General features: G+C 37.8%; 1 protein-coding gene across 1 annotated transcript; it reads right to left on the bottom strand.

The window, feature by feature from the left end:
* Positions 1-937: 937 nt before the first annotated feature.
* LOC111783157 (E3 UFM1-protein ligase 1 homolog) lies at positions 938-15,284 on the bottom strand. The gene is made up of 20 exons (XM_023664056.1): positions 15,022-15,284; positions 14,374-14,685; positions 14,028-14,294; positions 13,670-13,717; positions 11,755-11,820; positions 11,557-11,660; positions 11,177-11,270; positions 9,539-9,595; positions 8,185-8,623; positions 7,942-8,096; positions 7,636-7,701; positions 7,477-7,545; positions 7,290-7,382; positions 7,059-7,124; positions 5,843-5,889; positions 5,689-5,752; positions 3,684-3,761; positions 3,525-3,587; positions 2,266-2,358; positions 938-1,270 (listed from the first exon to the last, which is right to left on the bottom strand). The coding sequence occupies exons 1-20, from the start codon at positions 15,193-15,195 to the stop codon at positions 1,178-1,180; spliced, it is 2,448 nt and encodes an 815-aa protein (XP_023519824.1). The 5' UTR covers positions 15,196-15,284; the 3' UTR covers positions 938-1,177.
* Between the last annotated feature and the right edge of the window lie 3,154 nt (positions 15,285-18,438).

Genomic DNA, 18,438 nt, shown 5'->3' on the forward strand with positions numbered 1-18,438 from the left:
GAAAAACCTATGTATGTATACTTGCTCTCAAAGACAGCTTTCAGTTATGACTATTGGGTGTCTCAAGCTCTTCCAATTTTTTACTAGTAATCTTTGGGTCATGATAAACCGCTCAAGTACACTGCTAGCAGATATTATCCGCTTTATCCGTTACGTATCGTTGTCAGCCTCACAGTTTTAAAACGCATCTACTTTGGAGGTTTGCACATCCTTGTATGGAATGCTTCGTTCCAGTCACCAACCGATGTGAGATCTCACAATCCACTTCCTTTGGGGTCTAGCGTCCTCGTCGATACACCGCCTGGTGTCTGGCTCTAATACCAATTGTGAGATCCCACGTCGATTGGAGAGGAGAACGAAACATTTCTTATAAAAATGTGGAAAACTCTCCATAGCAGACGCATTTTAGAACCGCGAGGCTGATGACGATACATAACAAACCTGATAATATTTGCTAGTAATGAGTAATAAAAAATTAAGAATGACACTAAAATTAGATCGAAAAACAAATAAACAGGGGCCGAACGGAACCAAACCAACCTGCCCCCAGACGCCCCCATGTGTGGCCATCACTTGCCTATGCGTGTACACTCACGTCATCTTCCTCCTCTTCCTACGCGTGCGTTTCCTGCTTTCAGCTTCGGTTTCCTTTTCCAAAGTTGACTCCATGGAGCTCTTACCCATTGCTCTCAAGGAATAAAAGCCGTAAAAGATCTTCTCAATTCATCCTCTTAGTCATCAAGAACTTCATTTGTTTTCTTAACTTCCCAACAAGCTAACTCTAGATTTTCTTTCAATTTCCCTTCCGTTTTGGACCATTTCTATCAATCAGCAGCTCAAAGCAATAGAACTTAACCTCCATTGAAAACCAATGAATCCAACATTTGGAATAATTACGAAGTAGTTGATACAACTCCAAAGTTTAGAGACAAAATAGTTAAAAGATAACTGGTAATTCCCCAAAACACAGAAATCTGTTTATTCATATGAAAGTTTACCTGTGCTAACTGCTAACAGCCCCCAAAACACAGAAATTTTTGGCATTCTATTACAATCAACGATTAATTTGAAGAAAATAGCTTCACTCTAATACAGGTCCAACTGTGAAAACTAAAAATATGATCACCTGTTAGTCTATCAAATTAACAAAATTAGAACAGCGCCATACCTGATCTAATTATGCAGATAAAACTAGCCCTTTAAGTGCTGGGATTTGACTCTCCAGGAACTCCCTTTTGGTCAATATTCTGTCGGATGAACAGTCGTCTTCCTGAAAAATTACACGTACAGTAACATTTGTTAGCGCTTTCTTTAGCAAATAAGTTCTACCACCAGAGTAAAAGAAATGTGAAATCTCACATTGGTTGGAGAGGAGAACGAAACATTCTTTATAAGGGTGTGAAAACCTCTCCCTAGCAGATGCGTTTTAAAAACCTTGAGGGGAAGCCTAAAAAGGAAAGTCCAAAGAGGACAATATCTGCTAGCAGTGGGCTTGAGCCGTTAAAAATGGTATTAGAGTCAAACACTAGACGATATGCTAGTGAGGACGCTGGGCCCCGAAGGGAGGTGGATTTGAGGGTGGGGTCCCACATCAATTGGAGAAGGGAACGAGTGCCAACGAGGACGTTGGGCCTCGGAGGGGGGTGAAATGTGAGATCCCAAATCAGTTGGAGAGGAGAAAGAAACATTCTTTATAAGAGTGTGGAAACTTCTCCCTTGCAGACATGTTTTAAAAACCTTGAGAGGAAGTCTTAAAGAGAAAGTCCAAAGAGAACAATATCGACTAGCGGTTGGCGGTGGGCTTGGGCCTTACAAGAAATGTAAATAGTTTCCTGTTTTGGGAATATGAAAAAAGATAAACTGAAAAGGAAGATAATTGAATCTTAATATTAATTCAAAAGCACCCCGCAAGTAAAATAACAGATTTGAAATGGAAGTTTGAGTTCTGGTGAAAGTAATCAAAGGGGTCATCATAGTAATTTTCNTTCTTTTTTTGATGAGTATGGTTTGACTTTATACAATTTTTGGTCATAACCTGTGCGCGGTAAAATAAAATAAACAAAGAATCATAGACCTCTAACACTTATTTGTAGCTAGAGCTGGAATTGGAGGAGTTTACTACACGTTGGATAAAAAACACATTAGTAATTCTAAAGACTTCAATCTTCCTAATTCAGAATGACAATTTCTTGTTCTCTTTGCTCAAGTCTAGACATCCTGGATCAAAATGCTAAACACTAATTTGAGAAGGAAAATTTCACTTACATCACCGACAGCAGCTGAAATAAGTGACAGAAGAGTCACTGTTGCAGATTGGTAATCTGATAAGATCTTGTATGCTGACTCATCCAGTTTATCCTGAAAATTAGCACATAACTTCAGAGGGGGAGCCTCAGCAGTTCTAAATGAAATTAATGATTTAATCTACTTATGGTAACATATCAACCTAGCCTATGAAAAAGGGGAATGGCAGGTTTCATGAGTCAACAGCACGTATGAACTCTGAACATAAATATATCTATTTACAAAACAAAAACTTTGCATTGCCAATCTGAATAAGCTGAATTTTGTATAAACTGAATAATGTCCCAGAACTTATGAGCAAATCAGGAAGTACTAAAGAGGTGGCAATGGGACAGAGAAAAATAAAGTACGCGTTTTGGAGGCGATCCACTGTGTTTATGTCCTCATGACTCAGCTCTCATAAAAAAGATTCAATTTTCTTAGGATAATTGTCCTTTGAAATCACATTAAACGAAGGATTTTTCTCCCACCCCCTACTCTGAAGCAACTCTTCCCATCACTGTTTGGCTGTAAGGGGTTTGAATGGATCAAGAGGGCAACTCCAAAAGTCCTTAACCGAATTTAAAGTAGTCAAAGATAAATGATGAGAGAGAGTGAGCCATTCAGAAATTTCCGCTGCATTAAGATGAAGTCGAAGCCCAAGGTTCCCAGCTTAATTTTCAGAGTTTCACACACTAGCCACTGAGTTATTAGGAACAGTGGATATCGAAAATGGAGAAGCTCGTTTGGACCATGTATAATTCCAAAAAAGGGTGGAAAATATTTTGCTTCACAAATTGACTCGAACAGCGTGACTCCTAACCATAGTATTCTCCAAGGAGCTCTGGTTGAACCAACCAAGTTAGATCCACCTCGTGTAATTCCAGGAGTTAAATCAACTTATTCTCCATTTTAGAACATAAAAACTTGGTTTTCTTAGCCCTATCACTAGTTTCTGAAAACGATTATTCTTGCAGCAAAGACCAATAGCATCAATAGATAAAAGTAGTGACATTTCGGCCTCCATGTATACAGGAAATTCTCTCGGTTCTACATGGGTCTCTAAGTTGTTTACCTAATGAACATATGAGCACAATACTGATGTGCAACTTCATTTGCTACACAAGCACAGTTACTCTAATAAAAAATTAAATAAATAAAAAACACCTGGCTATTCCACTAATCAGGCCACAAAATTTAATTATCATCTTTCTTTTATCAAGTTTTATGAGAAAACATACCTTCAATCGAGAAATAGCAACAGAGATTGCCCTTCCAGGAGCTTGAAGAGCTTTATGATGAATCTATCAAAAGAAACCCAGATCAACAAGCCAAGAACAAGAGAGATTAAGGTGCGGGTTCAATGAGTTTAATTCATTTTATAGTCAAGCTTCACTAACCTGTACGTAGAGAAGGGAAACAACTTTTGGTAGGAGAGCAATTGGATCCATTTCAGCAGAAACTTGAGATGTCAAATCCTGACCATTTAAAAACAAAAAGAATAAAAAAAATAGTGATTGGATCTACAAAACCAAGGACCTTGACGACTCTCAATTTAATGCTTCGCAGCATGCATAACCATGTACATAATGGTTATAAATTATTGAAACTAGAAAATTATGAAGAACTATTAGTTGAAGGTGTTTCATATTTTTGACCCGCCATGGACTTAGCATGGCAGCAACAATAGCAACCTAAACAAGGAACGAATGTTGAAAAAGTCCATCCAAGAAGACGGCCTTGAGAACAAGTCTTAATTTCTCTTTCATTCTTCTCGCTCTCATGTACATACTTCTCATGCTTTTGTCCTTATTAATCAGATATATTTTCTTCCTTTACCGGCACATTTGCTCCCATCAGCTTTGTTTCCTTTCTTGTACAATAGCTTCTATTTCAATTCTAGAATTGTAATATTCTTTGTGCAAGAAATTGACGAAGGTAATTTTCCATAGTACGAAGCATTGCATCACAACCATGTATGAGGTTTATCATATTACTATTTTGTATTTTTCATTTTTTCACATCGCCTCCACACTTTTCAGAAGAGGCATTGCCTCTGAACTACCCACCCTGAATCAGAGGAATTTCAACACACCAATCTCGCAGGCAGAAGGCTCCTTCCAGCTTCTGTTAGAAGCAACATTTTTCCACTATTCTTCAAAATAACACTCAGCAAGGGCATCTCCACTTTTCTTTTTGCAGCGCAGTTCAAAAACCTCACCCACACTATTACCATGGTGTTCTGTTCGGATATGTTTTAAAAAGTTTCCTCCAATTCCAAGTTCCAATCATTACATTGTATCCATTCACTATCTAATGATACAATTCTTTTCTGGGCAGCTACTTCACTAAGTGTCAACAAGATTTGAGCCGTCTTTCCTTGAGCGCTTCAATGGCTTGTTCCAATCCAGGTCAACATTGAAGACTTTCACTTATCTCTCCAATTTCCTTCTCAACAGCCTCAAATTTCTCATCCACCTTCCCCATAGTTTCTTTTATCTTCTTTGTTCCCAGTTCGAACCACTCAAACCAATTTGATAGGAATCTCCGATCAATTCACTAAATCCACAAAGAAAATTCAACACACAACTAACGACTAATTTGATAGGGTCATCAATCTCACCACATAACATAAGAAACCACATAAAATACAAGATGCCCCCGTCTTTACAAAGACACGATATAAACAGAAGCAACATAACAGACTAAAGGAGTTATAACTCCCTAATTCAAAATACCCAACAAAGAAACGAACTAAACCTAACACTTCCAAAATAAGAAACAGCCCCAAGTCCCTTTTTCCTTCTATTTATAAACTTCTAGATTGGAGGCCTAACATATCCTCACAAAGGAACACTTTTGAAGACTTAAAAGCTAAGCTGGAAATAATTAACATACATAACCCAATTTCAGGGCACTGGGGAGCATGGGGGAAAACCCATGCAAGAAGGCCCACTTGGCCCAAGGCCTCATGGACCATGTCTTAATTTTCCTTTTATTCTTCTCTCTCATGCATATTTTTCTCAAATTGCTTTCCTCCTTTCTCAAATATCTTCCCTTCCTTTCCTTGTACATTTCTTGCTGTCAGCTTTATTTCCTTTCTTGTACAATAATCTTGCTGTAAATTAAGGTTGCAACATTGTTTGTGTATGTAACTGAAGAAGCTAACATTCCATTGGAAAAAGCATCTAAAGTTAATTTCTTAACGACGCAACATAGATTATATATAATGTTTCAAGAAAGCACTTTCCTAAACTAAAATTTGAGGTCCCAGTTAATTGAGAATCACTGTTGCACGTTTGGGAAAAACATATGAGAACATGACAAAATCTCGTAGTAAATGCAAGTCCAAAAGTTTCGAACTTTGAAACCATAAAATCAGAATACAATCTTATAAAATCTTACCTTACGATATGAATGCAGAAGAGTCCTCTCCAATTTCTTGTCAAGCTTTTTCGAGATCATTCCACTGAAACAAATGCAGATTCATATGCTCAGCCCACTGTGATAATGAATTGCGTTCTGAGAGAGGTGAATACTAAATAACTAGAAAGGCTACCTCTCTTCTACTAAATCCCCCAGTGCATGCACGAAGGTCTCCACCCGCTGTTACATAGAACACTAAAATTCTGAGTCATAACATTCACATGCATTGTCCTTCCAATTATTAGCAATCAGATGCTAGAATACAGATAAACCAGCTTCTTCAAGAGAAGTTGCACTAAACAGGTAAGCTATATCTACAATTACGACTATAGAAACTGGAATCAATACTATTCAGAACGGTCAAATATTAATTATAAAAAACCAGACATTCTGGCAAATTTAGCAATAAATAAATCCAGCTTTAGTGCTTCTGGAAGAAACTTGAAAAAAACTCGTTGATTGAAAGTCTTAACATATAATAGAAATATGTCGTAAAATATATCCATTTTTTAAAAGGCACAAAATATAAAATTCAACTTAAGTTACCGAATATTCAGTTTATGCACTAAATGAAGTTTTCCAATTAAATCAAATACAAAAAAAAGAAAAGAAAAAAAGTAAATGGGCCGGATTGAAAATGAAGTTTAAAAATTGATATAAATTCTAAAAAAATAACAAAGAAAAGATATAGTATCTTATTACTCTCTAACAAACAAAAAAGTTAAATGAAAAAAGTGATTGTGATGTTAGACAACAAAAGAAAATTGTTGAAATTTAATGGTCCATTTGAGAGTTCGGAGACCTTGGCGGGTGGCTGTTAAAATCTAAAAACAGAAGATAAGACAAGATGGGACAAAGAAAAGAAAAAGGAAGATCAGCACTTTGGCAATCAATCTATCAAGAAATTAGGACTTAAATTCAGAAGCCTTAACAAAAATAAAACTTATATACTAGAAAACTCTGCAACAATTTATGCTTCTGTATTCTTTGATGAGAAACCAAATTTCCATCGAGTAAAAGTGAAAGAATACAAGGGACATAGAAAAAACCAACTGCCAAATGACTATTTTCATATATCAAATTATTTTAAAAACAACATTAACTAATATTTTTAATTGCACTTTAACCCTAACTTGCAATAACTTTGAAGAATGGAAAAACAAAAAGACGGAGAGAGATTGACAATGTTGAAGCAGAAATATGATAAATTATCTGCCACACAATTTTCCAAAGTCAAAAGGCAATCGAAAATCATTCTCTACAACAGGTTTTTTTTGTTAAAAAAAATAATAATAATGATGATATACATGCCACAACAAGCACTATCTTCTTGGCAATCAATCACTTACCTTCCCTTCCAAAGCTTCAGCTACAGTGACAGCCTTATTTGACAGAGATCCAGGAAAGCTCTTAGCCTAAAATGCACGGGTACATAATTACGACTGTGAAATATCATTTCTTGAAAACAAGCCAAGCGTTTTAGAAGTTTCAAATGAAAGAAAAACCATGATAATCTGTCCCTTTTTTCTTTTTTTTCGAATGGTCATAACATGATTCATCTAAAGGTTTTTTTCCCGTACAATTGTAGTTCTCTCTCCAGTACTGAGTGAGACTGGTTCTGAATTCTGCATTTCTGCAGCTTCAATTCCGTTCTTCAACTTATTGTACAAATCCTACATTAGAAATCCATAGCACTAATAAAACATTAATATTATCTCATTCTCTGGATTCAATTAAAGTATTGAAGAGAAATATCTATAATTTTACCAAGTTATGAAAAAGCATATCCACAATTGGTGCAGCTGACGTTCTTAACAAATGCCGGTGCAAAACGACCTGTAAAAGCATTACCAATATCTCTTTTGTGGTTATACCCAATTCACATTCACATCTCTGTAAAAATTATTTACCAAACGTTTCACTTACAGAGATTGACTGGTCATCTTCAAATAAATCTAAGGCTTTTTCATACAGCTGCAAATTTATGAAAGACTGCATGGAAAAATGCAAGCTTAGCATACAGTTCCTTCTGTGTATGTTTTCAATAATATATCATAAACTTCTCAAACTTATTGCCCATTCAAAACAGAATGAGATCAATGTTGAAATGAAATAGTCATATGATGCCACCAACTTCTCAAACTTATTACCCATTCAAAACAGAATGAGAGCAATGTTGAAATGAAATACTCATATGATGCCACCAACATAGGGCAATAGAACTATATTTACCTCATCAAGTTTCTGCTGTGTACTGTCAAGTAAGCGCTTCATTTTCTCTGCATTTTCTGTAAATAATGCCTTTCTTCTCTCCCGCCACGAATTGTTCAGCATAGGTCTAAGATGATTTACCAAAGGTTGGAGGATTGTTGCAGGATCATCTATGCCTAATACAATTTAGTATGCCAGAATAAGGACTAAAAGGAATGCAAAATACTATAAAATTTTAAATTTCATTGAAAACAAGTTTCAAACCATGTTCGTCAAGATCAGGTATCAGTGTCTTGAGCTTTTCAATAACCCATTCTTCAGTAGGGTAATTAATATTACTCTCTTTTGTTTTAACTGATTCCTTTTTACCCCCAGCTTTAGTCTCTGCCACTTGTACAGACGTTGTAGCCTTAGCTTTCCTCTGGTTTTTCTTGGATTTCGTTGAAGATTCCTGGTCATCCAGAGCACCTTCAGCAGCTATAGTTTGAGTATTTCCAGTTGATTTACCTTTCTTTTTCTTTGACTTTTTCTCCATGATTTCTCCAATTTTACCACTATTATTTCCCGGTTCAATTGACTCAGCAGACATGCTTGGATCATTTCCAACTTTACTAATGCTCAGTGAATCTCCAGAAATATTGGCAGTAGAAGATCCTGGGACATTCATGGTCTCCATTTCCTTCTCCATGCGATCATAGAGATCCTGGCTTAAGCAGGTACAAGATTGTTTAGTAGACCAATTTAAACAATTAAGTTAAAGAGTGGAACTAGGTTCAAGAGTTCTTTAAATGTTCCGTATGATTTACTTCTTATGAGTCATTTATTTATCCATCATCTTGGAAATTAGACCACAAGTTTCACATAATTCTGGGATATGGCTACAAATCCAAACTCCTTAATTTGCACAGGAAAGAGATAAGAGGCAAAGGAGAGAGTATAGGTCAAGTCAAAGTCTGATGACTACATGTACAATGCAACGCTCAAGACATTCAAAATGGTCATAAAGTCTATTCAACAAACAACCTCCCAATTTATCATGTAAAACCACAACCTTGCTCCCCCTCCCACTCCAAACTCCCCAGGTACTTTTCCACTATGGTATAAACTATCAAACCTGTCAAGACTAGCAGACAGATAGTAAACTAGTACACAACTACCATCTAGTAATAATTACAACTCAAATTCATAAGAAGAAGGAAGCTAAGAAGCACGGACATGGACATGGGGCATGACAAAAGGTCAAGGCGACGCGTCAATTTCTTAAAAAGTAGGACATGGACATGTTGGGAACATGTTTAAAAGATATTACAGAAATTAGTTGGCTAAGACTACAGGATGAAGATGTCCTCCTAATACTTTAGGATTGATCAATATATAAGGATCTGAACTTTTTTTTTTTCTAATTTTAAGGTTAAATATTTTTGAGAGTCATGTCCAAGCCGTGTCCAAAATTAGAAAAATAAAGTACTTCTTTCAAGCACGTTTATTAGGGTATCAGACACATGTCAGACAAACACCCTGGCGAAAACAAAATGTCCATGCTTCATCAGACGGAAGGAATCCTAGATTCTTCTTATGAAACTGAAGAACAACAAAATTTTAAAAGAAAAAACCATACCTTGATAAAAATATTGCTGAATATAAATGAATCACCAAATATGAAAGCTTTATTACACTGCAAAGAAAAAGAAACATAATAATTTTTCAGTTCCACATGTCATTAAATGAGCAATAGCACAACTTCGCAATTATACTCACCTTTAGAGCTACCTGAACAGATGGGCAAGATAACAAAATTTTAGATGCATCTTGGGGCTCAAATGATGAAGGAAGAACAAGAAGAGAATTGGTCCTGCACCATCAGAAATTAAGTGCAGGGGAAGCATTGCAAACGTTATACTGAATACTGATATTAAAACGTGCAAATAATTGTTCACATAAAAGGTAAATTAAGCATTTAAAAAAGGTTTGTGAATAAAGAAAGATCTATTGTAAAACATTCCTACCAAGTTCCATTCAGCCCCTGGGTATTTACAGGTCTAAATAATATTTTAAATGGAATAAGTTCCAACTTCCAAATATTTATGAACAACAAATATGAAAGACAAATTAACTATATTACAAAAGATAATCCTTACCAGCTACCACGCTCAAGGATATCCTCAACAGTAGAATCCAACATTTCAATTATTGAAGGGTGAATGAATGTAGTACTTAAAGGAATGCCATCAGGATATCTGGACTAGAATGAAGCAACATCTCTACCATAAGTTTATAATGTAAGGACAGATTCCATTATTTTAAAGTGAAAACTCGAGATAAAAGAAACAAAATACCTGCAAGAACTGAATGGGGTTGGGAATCCCAAGTTTTCGCAGAAACTCATAGTTAATGACGGAATTCTGTATTAAATTATAGAAATAACATAAGTGAGCACATAGTATTACTGAGGAAAAATCAACGCTCTCCTAAGTCCAAACTTCTCCAAGTTTTCGGTTATAGCCACAATTAATTGTTGCAAAAGTGAAACCAATAGTCTCTAGAATAAAATGAGATGCTGTGTCTTTTCTGTTTGAGATAATAGATGAAGAGATCATGGATTCACGTTATATACAGACTTTGTGTGTGTGTGTGTGTGTGTGTATGTGTGGAGGTGGAGGGCGAAAAAATGAAGACAAAATATTAATAAGAACTCGCCTAATACATAAGTACTACATTCCATCTAAACAAGATTAGGATGCTAGACAAGATTAGGTTGAAATGTAGTATTTAAAGGAACGGAACTTGTTTAGAGTTAGATAAAAGAACCTATATTTTTATCTAAAATCTAAACAACATTACAATACTAGACTATAATATATGTATATTTCTCTATGTATATTATGTGATATATATGTAACAGCCCAAGTTCATAGCTAGCAAATATTGTCCACTTTTGTCCCTTACGTATCGTCATCAGCCTCACAATTTTAAAACGTGTCTGCTAGGGAGAGATTTTCATACCCTTAAAAGGAATGTTTTGTTCTCCTCTCAAACTGATGTGAGATCTCACAATCCCCACCCCCTTGGAGGCCCAGCGTCCTCACTGGCACACCGCCCAGTGTCTGGCTTTGAAACCATTTGCAACAGCTCAAACCCACTACTAGCAGATATTGTTCNAAAGCTTTATTACACTGCAAAGAAAAAGAAACATAATAATTTTTCAGTTCCACATGTCATTAAATGAGCAATAGCACAACTTCGCAATTATACTCACCTTTAGAGCTACCTGAACAGATGGGCAAGATAACAAAATTTTAGATGCATCTTGGGGCTCAAATGATGAAGGAAGAACAAGAAGAGAATTGGTCCTGCACCATCAGAAATTAAGTGCAGGGGAAGCATTGCAAACGTTATACTGAATACTGATATTAAAACGTGCAAATAATTGTTCACATAAAAGGTAAATTAAGCATTTAAAAAAGGTTTGTGAATAAAGAAAGATCTATTGTAAAACATTCCTACCAAGTTCCATTCAGCCCCTGGGTATTTACAGGTCTAAATAATATTTTAAATGGAATAAGTTCCAACTTCCAAATATTTATGAACAACAAATATGAAAGACAAATTAACTATATTACAAAAGATAATCCTTACCAGCTACCACGCTCAAGGATATCCTCAACAGTAGAATCCAACATTTCAATTATTGAAGGGTGAATGAATGTAGTACTTAAAGGAATGCCATCAGGATATCTGGACTAGAATGAAGCAACATCTCTACCATAAGTTTATAATGTAAGGACAGATTCCATTATTTTAAAGTGAAAACTCGAGATAAAAGAAACAAAATACCTGCAAGAACTGAATGGGGTTGGGAATCCCAAGTTTTCGCAGAAACTCATAGTTAATGACGGAATTCTGTATTAAATTATAGAAATAACATAAGTGAGCACATAGTATTACTGAGGAAAAATCAACGCTCTCCTAAGTCCAAACTTCTCCAAGTTTTCGGTTATAGCCACAATTAATTGTTGCAAAAGTGAAACCAATAGTCTCTAGAATAAAATGAGATGCTGTGTCTTTTCTGTTTGAGATAATAGATGAAGAGATCATGGATTCACGTTATATACAGACTTTGTGTGTGTGTGTGTGTGTGTGTATGTGTGGAGGTGGAGGGCGAAAAAATGAAGACAAAATATTAATAAGAACTCGCCTAATACATAAGTACTACATTCCATCTAAACAAGATTAGGATGCTAGACAAGATTAGGTTGAAATGTAGTATTTAAAGGAACGGAACTTGTTTAGAGTTAGATAAAAGAACCTATATTTTTATCTAAAATCTAAACAACATTACAATACTAGACTATAATATATGTATATTTCTCTATGTATATTATGTGATATATATGTAACAGCCCAAGTTCATAGCTAGCAAATATTGTCCACTTTTGTCCCTTACGTATCGTCATCAGCCTCACAATTTTAAAACGTGTCTGCTAGGGAGAGATTTTCATACCCTTAAAAGGAATGTTTTGTTCTCCTCTCAAACTGATGTGAGATCTCACAATCCCCACCCCCTTGGAGGCCCAGCGTCCTCGCTGGCACACCGCCCAGTGTCTGGCTTTGATACCATTTGCAACAGCTCAAACCCACTACTAGCAGATATTGTTCGCTTTGGCCGTTCCGTATCGTCATGAGCCTTATGGTTTTAAAACGCGTCTGCTAGGGAGAAGTTTTCACACCCTTATAAGAAATGTTTCGTTCTCCTCTAAAACCGATGTGAGATCTCACAATATAAGTTNGAAAAAATGAAGACAAAATATTAATAAGAACTCGCCTAATACATAAGTACTACATTCCATCTAAACAAGATTAGGATGCTAGACAAGATTAGGTTGAAATGTAGTATTTAAAGGAACGGAACTTGTTTAGAGTTAGATAAAAGAACCTATATTTTTATCTAAAATCTAAACAACATTACAATACTAGACTATAATATATGTATATTTCTCTATGTATATTATGTGATATATATGTAACAGCCCAAGTTCATAGCTAGCAAATATTGTCCACTTTTGTCCCTTACGTATCGTCATCAGCCTCACAATTTTAAAACGTGTCTGCTAGGGAGAGATTTTCATACCCTTAAAAGGAATGTTTTGTTCTCCTCTCAAACTGATGTGAGATCTCACAATCCCCACCCCCTTGGAGGCCCAGCGTCCTCGCTGGCACACCGCCCAGTGTCTGGCTTTGATACCATTTGCAACAGCTCAAACCCACTACTAGCAGATATTGTTCGCTTTGGCCGTTCCGTATCGTCATGAGCCTTATGGTTTTAAAACGCGTCTGCTAGGGAGAAGTTTTCACACCCTTATAAGAAATGTTTCGTTCTCCTCTAAAACCGATGTGAGATCTCACAATATAAGTTTAGGCACTTACTGACCATATTTATATAAAATCTTGTGCATGTGTTTTATTATTAAGAACAACAAAAATATAAATGGCATAAAATTACCAGGAAAAGAAGGAAAGATAAAGGCTCCCACTCCTAAGCTAAAAGAGATTAAGAAATAGCTACCTGCTTAATCTAAACTAAGACGAAAATCAAATCTGTTACATATGCTTCATATTTAAGAGTATGATATAGGAAATCTATGATTCCTTCAAATGATATTGATACACAAAATTAATTATAGAAATGAGAAAGAAATCCGTATTCATAATTTCACAACATAAATACAGTAGAATAATAAGAGTTCCATACCTGTGAGAAGAACGAATCTATGCATTCTTTTTGAGCAATGGAAAATATCTGCATTATAATTTCACATTAACCAAACAACAACATTAGATTTTCAAAAATAAGAGGAACAAAAGTATCTGTATGACTACTGCCGTATCTATTCTCTTACAGACCCAGTTTCTTTCTTTTTCGTCTCCTTCACCAACTATCTGATTTTTTTTCCTATTATAATTAAATATAACTACAATGATCAGCAGCAATCAGCTAGCACATGGTTTACTCATGATAAAATATGAAGATAACTCAACTGCAAATAAGCATTGAATAAAAAAAAAAAATTGCAAATGTACACATTTTTTGAAGGTTAAACATTACATACCTTTGGTGTCCAATGAACACCTGCACGAAGTGATCCAAGAACTTCATTTTCCTTAACAAGTCCATTAAAAAGGGACTGGAAAAATGAACCGTCAACAGCTATACCACTAGCTCCATCAATTCCTAGCAATAATTGCTGTAAAGAGCTCCATATTACAGTTAGATTTGTAGGAACGGTAATAGCTCTGGTGGCACCACGAACCATGGCAGAAACCCGAGCAACATATGCTGGGGTATATAGCTGACCACCTTCAAGCCTACCTTTTACCTAAATCCACAAAACCACAGTGAAATATTTTCCTTCTTATCCTAAATTTGGCTGATCATGATAGGTGAGCAGAAATTACCAGCGTCCCAAGCCGTTGAACCAACATGGATGCAAGCAATTCTGAACCAACTTGCAAATCTGCAGCAATTTCAGCCAAAGCAATTTGACTAGATTCCTGAAGCCGCTCATTTATTTCTTCCGCCGCAGAATCCCAATAAGATTGAGATATTATTTCCCCTTGAATCAACATAAGCCGTGGATCATCAGATATAATCTGTTCAGCTTGCTTCTCGATATAGTATAGATCCACACCAATATTATCCGCAAGATCTATCAAAGAAATGCGTCCTAACTTCTCAATCTCAGCCAATATTTCACGCCGTAGGTGCTCCTATTGTATTATAGTGCATTAGAACAAAAGAAATGGCAATCCAATACGAACTCGTACAATAATTTCTCCTTCCAGCTAAAGGAAATTGCATAAGTGATTGAATTTTTCCATTCCAACAAAACACATTGTTCAAAACCTAATAATATCCTAAGATATATTCGCATATAACCTTCACTTCAAGAAGTAAGCCTCTTGCGGAGAGAGAGCAAAAACAAACCAAGCAGCTAAGAAAATTTCAATTACATTCATCAGTTTAACAGAATCAGATATATCTGCAGTAAAATTGTTTGCATTAAGCGATTAACAAGTGGATGGTAGAAGAAAATTATGTCATACAGGAGTGATATATTCTTTGCCGGTGACGGTGTGGAGGAGCTCGAAATCGAGGATACGAAGCTCTTGAAGCTTTTGGACCAATTCAACAACATTTCTTTCCGATAATCGAATGCTTGATTTCGCTTGTTGCGCAAATTCGAACTGTCGCTGAAGTTCTAGCAATTCAGCGTCCATTTTGCCTTTGGTATCACAGAGCCAAACCCGAAAACAAGTGGACTTCCACAAAGGAATTGAAATTGAATTTTGTTTTCTCGACTAAGCTGCGTATTTGGAATTGAGATATACTCATTCAATTTCTTAAATATTTCTAATTAATTTNGTATCACAGAGCCAAACCCGAAAACAAGTGGACTTCCACAAAGGAATTGAAATTGAATTTTGTTTTCTCCACTAAGCTACGTATTTGGAATTGAGATATACTCATTCAATTTCTTAAATATTTCTAATTAATTTAAAATACATTTCTTGTTTTTAAAAAATTTAAATATTAATTTGATCCCTATGTTCTAGCATGTCCCTAATTTCTTTGAAAAGTTTGATGTCTCATTTCTCTTTTATCTCTTATGCCCGGGTGGTCTTCCTCTAGGTCTCCTTGATTGAGATGATAAGTTTGATGAAACACATCGACTTGAGGTTGCACTTCGCTGATTGGAGCAGCCTTTGGTTGCTTCTTAGATCTATTTTTCGATTCTTTTTTCTCTTGACTCATTGATTTCTTCTTCACTTTCTTGTTGTCAACGCCAATGGACACTTTTTGAAGATGTTGAAGGTTTTTTAAAAGTATCTTATACCGACAGTTTTGCGACCCTCTTACCTTCATCAAGAGTGCTCCGTTTATGTCGTATATCTTGAGAAACGAGCCGACTATCTCCACCCTAATACTTTCTTCTGTAATTTGACCAAGGTTAATAATATTGCTCTTCAAACTCGGAATTTAATACACCTTGGTCAATGGGCGTTGATTGTCGTTCTTGCACTGGAACAAGATCATTGTTAGATAGAAGCCTGAAGTCTCCTTGTGGAGCTTTTACACATTCAATATTTTATTTGGACCATTTGAACACCTAGAATACATTGCCAATTTTTTAGGTGGCCATTAGCAGGAGTAGCACATATTTAATTTTGATGGGCCAATTTCGCCTTTTTAGGATAAAATAATTATCCGCCATCTTTAGGATAAAGATAATTATTTAAATGGGTGAATCTTATCTGATTAAATCTGATCTGAAACAAAATCAAAGCTTTTTTTTTTTTTTTCCAGTAAATCAAATCCCAACATTTCTCTCTCTTTCATTTTCTGTGAGACTGGGTTAACTCGATGAGGCCGGCTGTTTCATTTCCATCGAGCGCGAGCTACTCAAAATCTGCAATGATCGACGACGGTGACTCACGCAAGTTCGACGAGCGGCAAACCGTCTTTACATCCTGGAGTTGGAGATAGAGCAACTGGTTAGCCTCTCGGCCAAGACCGAAGAAGTATCTTGGAGGTAGCACGCAAGGTACGGGCACCTGAACTTTCCTACTCTACAAAAATTACACAAGGAGATGGTGCACGGTTTGCAGGCAATCGAAGGCTTGAACATGTTTTGCGACAGGTGTCTCATCGGTAAGTAGAGGCGCACCCCCTTTCCGTCTTAGGCATCCTACCGTGCTGGTGAGCCATTGGAGCTTGTGCACGGGATATCTGGGGGCCCATCAAGCTGGCGACCCCGGGCAACAAAGACCATCTTCCTCCTGCTGGTCGATGACAAAAGCCGCTTCATGTGGCTGATCTTGCTGCAAGCGAAAAGTGAGGCGGCAGAGGCGATTAAGCGCATTCAAGCGCGAGCGGAGGCCGAATGCGGGAAGAAGATGCGAATGTTGTGCACGGACCGAGGCAGAGAATTCCCCTCAGCAAGCTTCGGTAAGTACTGCGACAAGCACGACATGCAATGACAACTAATGCTGCCCTACTCCCCCCAGCAGAACGGGGTGATGGAACGCCAAAATCAGACCATCGTCGAGACAGCAAGGTCATTGCTGAGGACGGTCGGGATGCCTAGGAGGTTCTAGGGAGAGGCAGTAATGACGACAATCTATCTCCTCAATCGTTCGCCAACGCGAAGCCTCGACGGGAAGACGCCATATGAGGCCTGGTATAACAAAAAGTCAGCGGTACATCATCTCTGAGTGTTTAGCTGCGTCGCATACATGAACATAGTGCGTCCCCACCTCGCCAAGCTCGATCCCGGGGGACTGAAGGTCATCTTCATTTACGAACCCGAGAGCAAGGCGAGACTCTATGATCCTGCGGGGGGCGAGCTTACATGTCTTGCGACGTCATCTTCAACGAAAGCACCTTCTGGTAGTGGAACGACGTGACCAAGGCAGACCAAAACCCAAATCAATTCACGGTGGAGTACCTCGTCACCGAGCCAGGAGAAAGAGGAGCGCAACATCGGGAACCGTCACCGCCTCCAGCAGCTACACCTCCTGAACCAGTGGAGTTTGCAACACCACGGACTACGAATTCGACGTTGGATACCGATCACAATGATGATCTGGTGGCCAGGTACCAGAGGATGGAAGACCTAGTGGGAGGAGGTGAACCACCTGGATTGGCGGCGCGCAAACTCGAACAAGAGATGGCCGAACTGCATGCTATCAGTGCAGATGAACCGAACACCTTCGCCGAAGCAGAAAGGAACCCGTGCTGGCTAAAGGCAATGCAGGAGGAGATGACATCCATCACTGAGAACAAGACATGAAGTCTGGAGGACATGTCGCCGGGACACCGAGCCATAGGGCTCAAATGGGTCTTCAAACTGAAGCGTAACGAAGAGGGAGAAGTTGTGAAACACAAGGCCCATCTAGTGGCGAAGGGCTACGTCCAGAAGCAAGGAGTGGACTTCGAGGAGGTATTCGCGCCAGTGGCAAGGCTAGAATCTGTCCGCCTATTGCTGGCAATCGCGGCATATCATTCCTGGGAGGTCCACCACATGGACGTGAAATCCGCATTCCTCAACGGAGAGCTAAAGGAGATCGTCTATGTCTGACAACCACCGGGCTTCCTGGACAACGACAACCCTGACAAGGTATTGCGCCTACACAAGGCACTCTATGGGCTTTGGCAAGCACCACGAGCCTGGAATGCGAAGCTCAACAGTACCCTACTGTCGCTGAAGTTCGCCTTTGAACATGGCACGTACACGCACGGCTACGACAAGCAACGACTGATCGTGGGAGTGTACGTCGACGACCTCATAATCACTAGAGGCGACATGGAAGTCCTTAGAAGATTCAAGAGGGAGATGTCAAAGAACTTTAAGATGAGCAATCTCGGCGTGCTCAGCTACTACCTCGGCATCGAAGTGCAACAGAGTACTGCCGGCATCACCATCTGTCAAGGTGCGTACGCAAAGAAGCTGTTGAACACAG

The sequence above is a fragment of the Cucurbita pepo genome, chromosome LG20, assembly GCF_002806865.2.
Source record: "Cucurbita pepo subsp. pepo cultivar mu-cu-16 chromosome LG20, ASM280686v2, whole genome shotgun sequence".
NCBI lineage: Eukaryota > Viridiplantae > Streptophyta > Magnoliopsida > Cucurbitales > Cucurbitaceae > Cucurbita > Cucurbita pepo.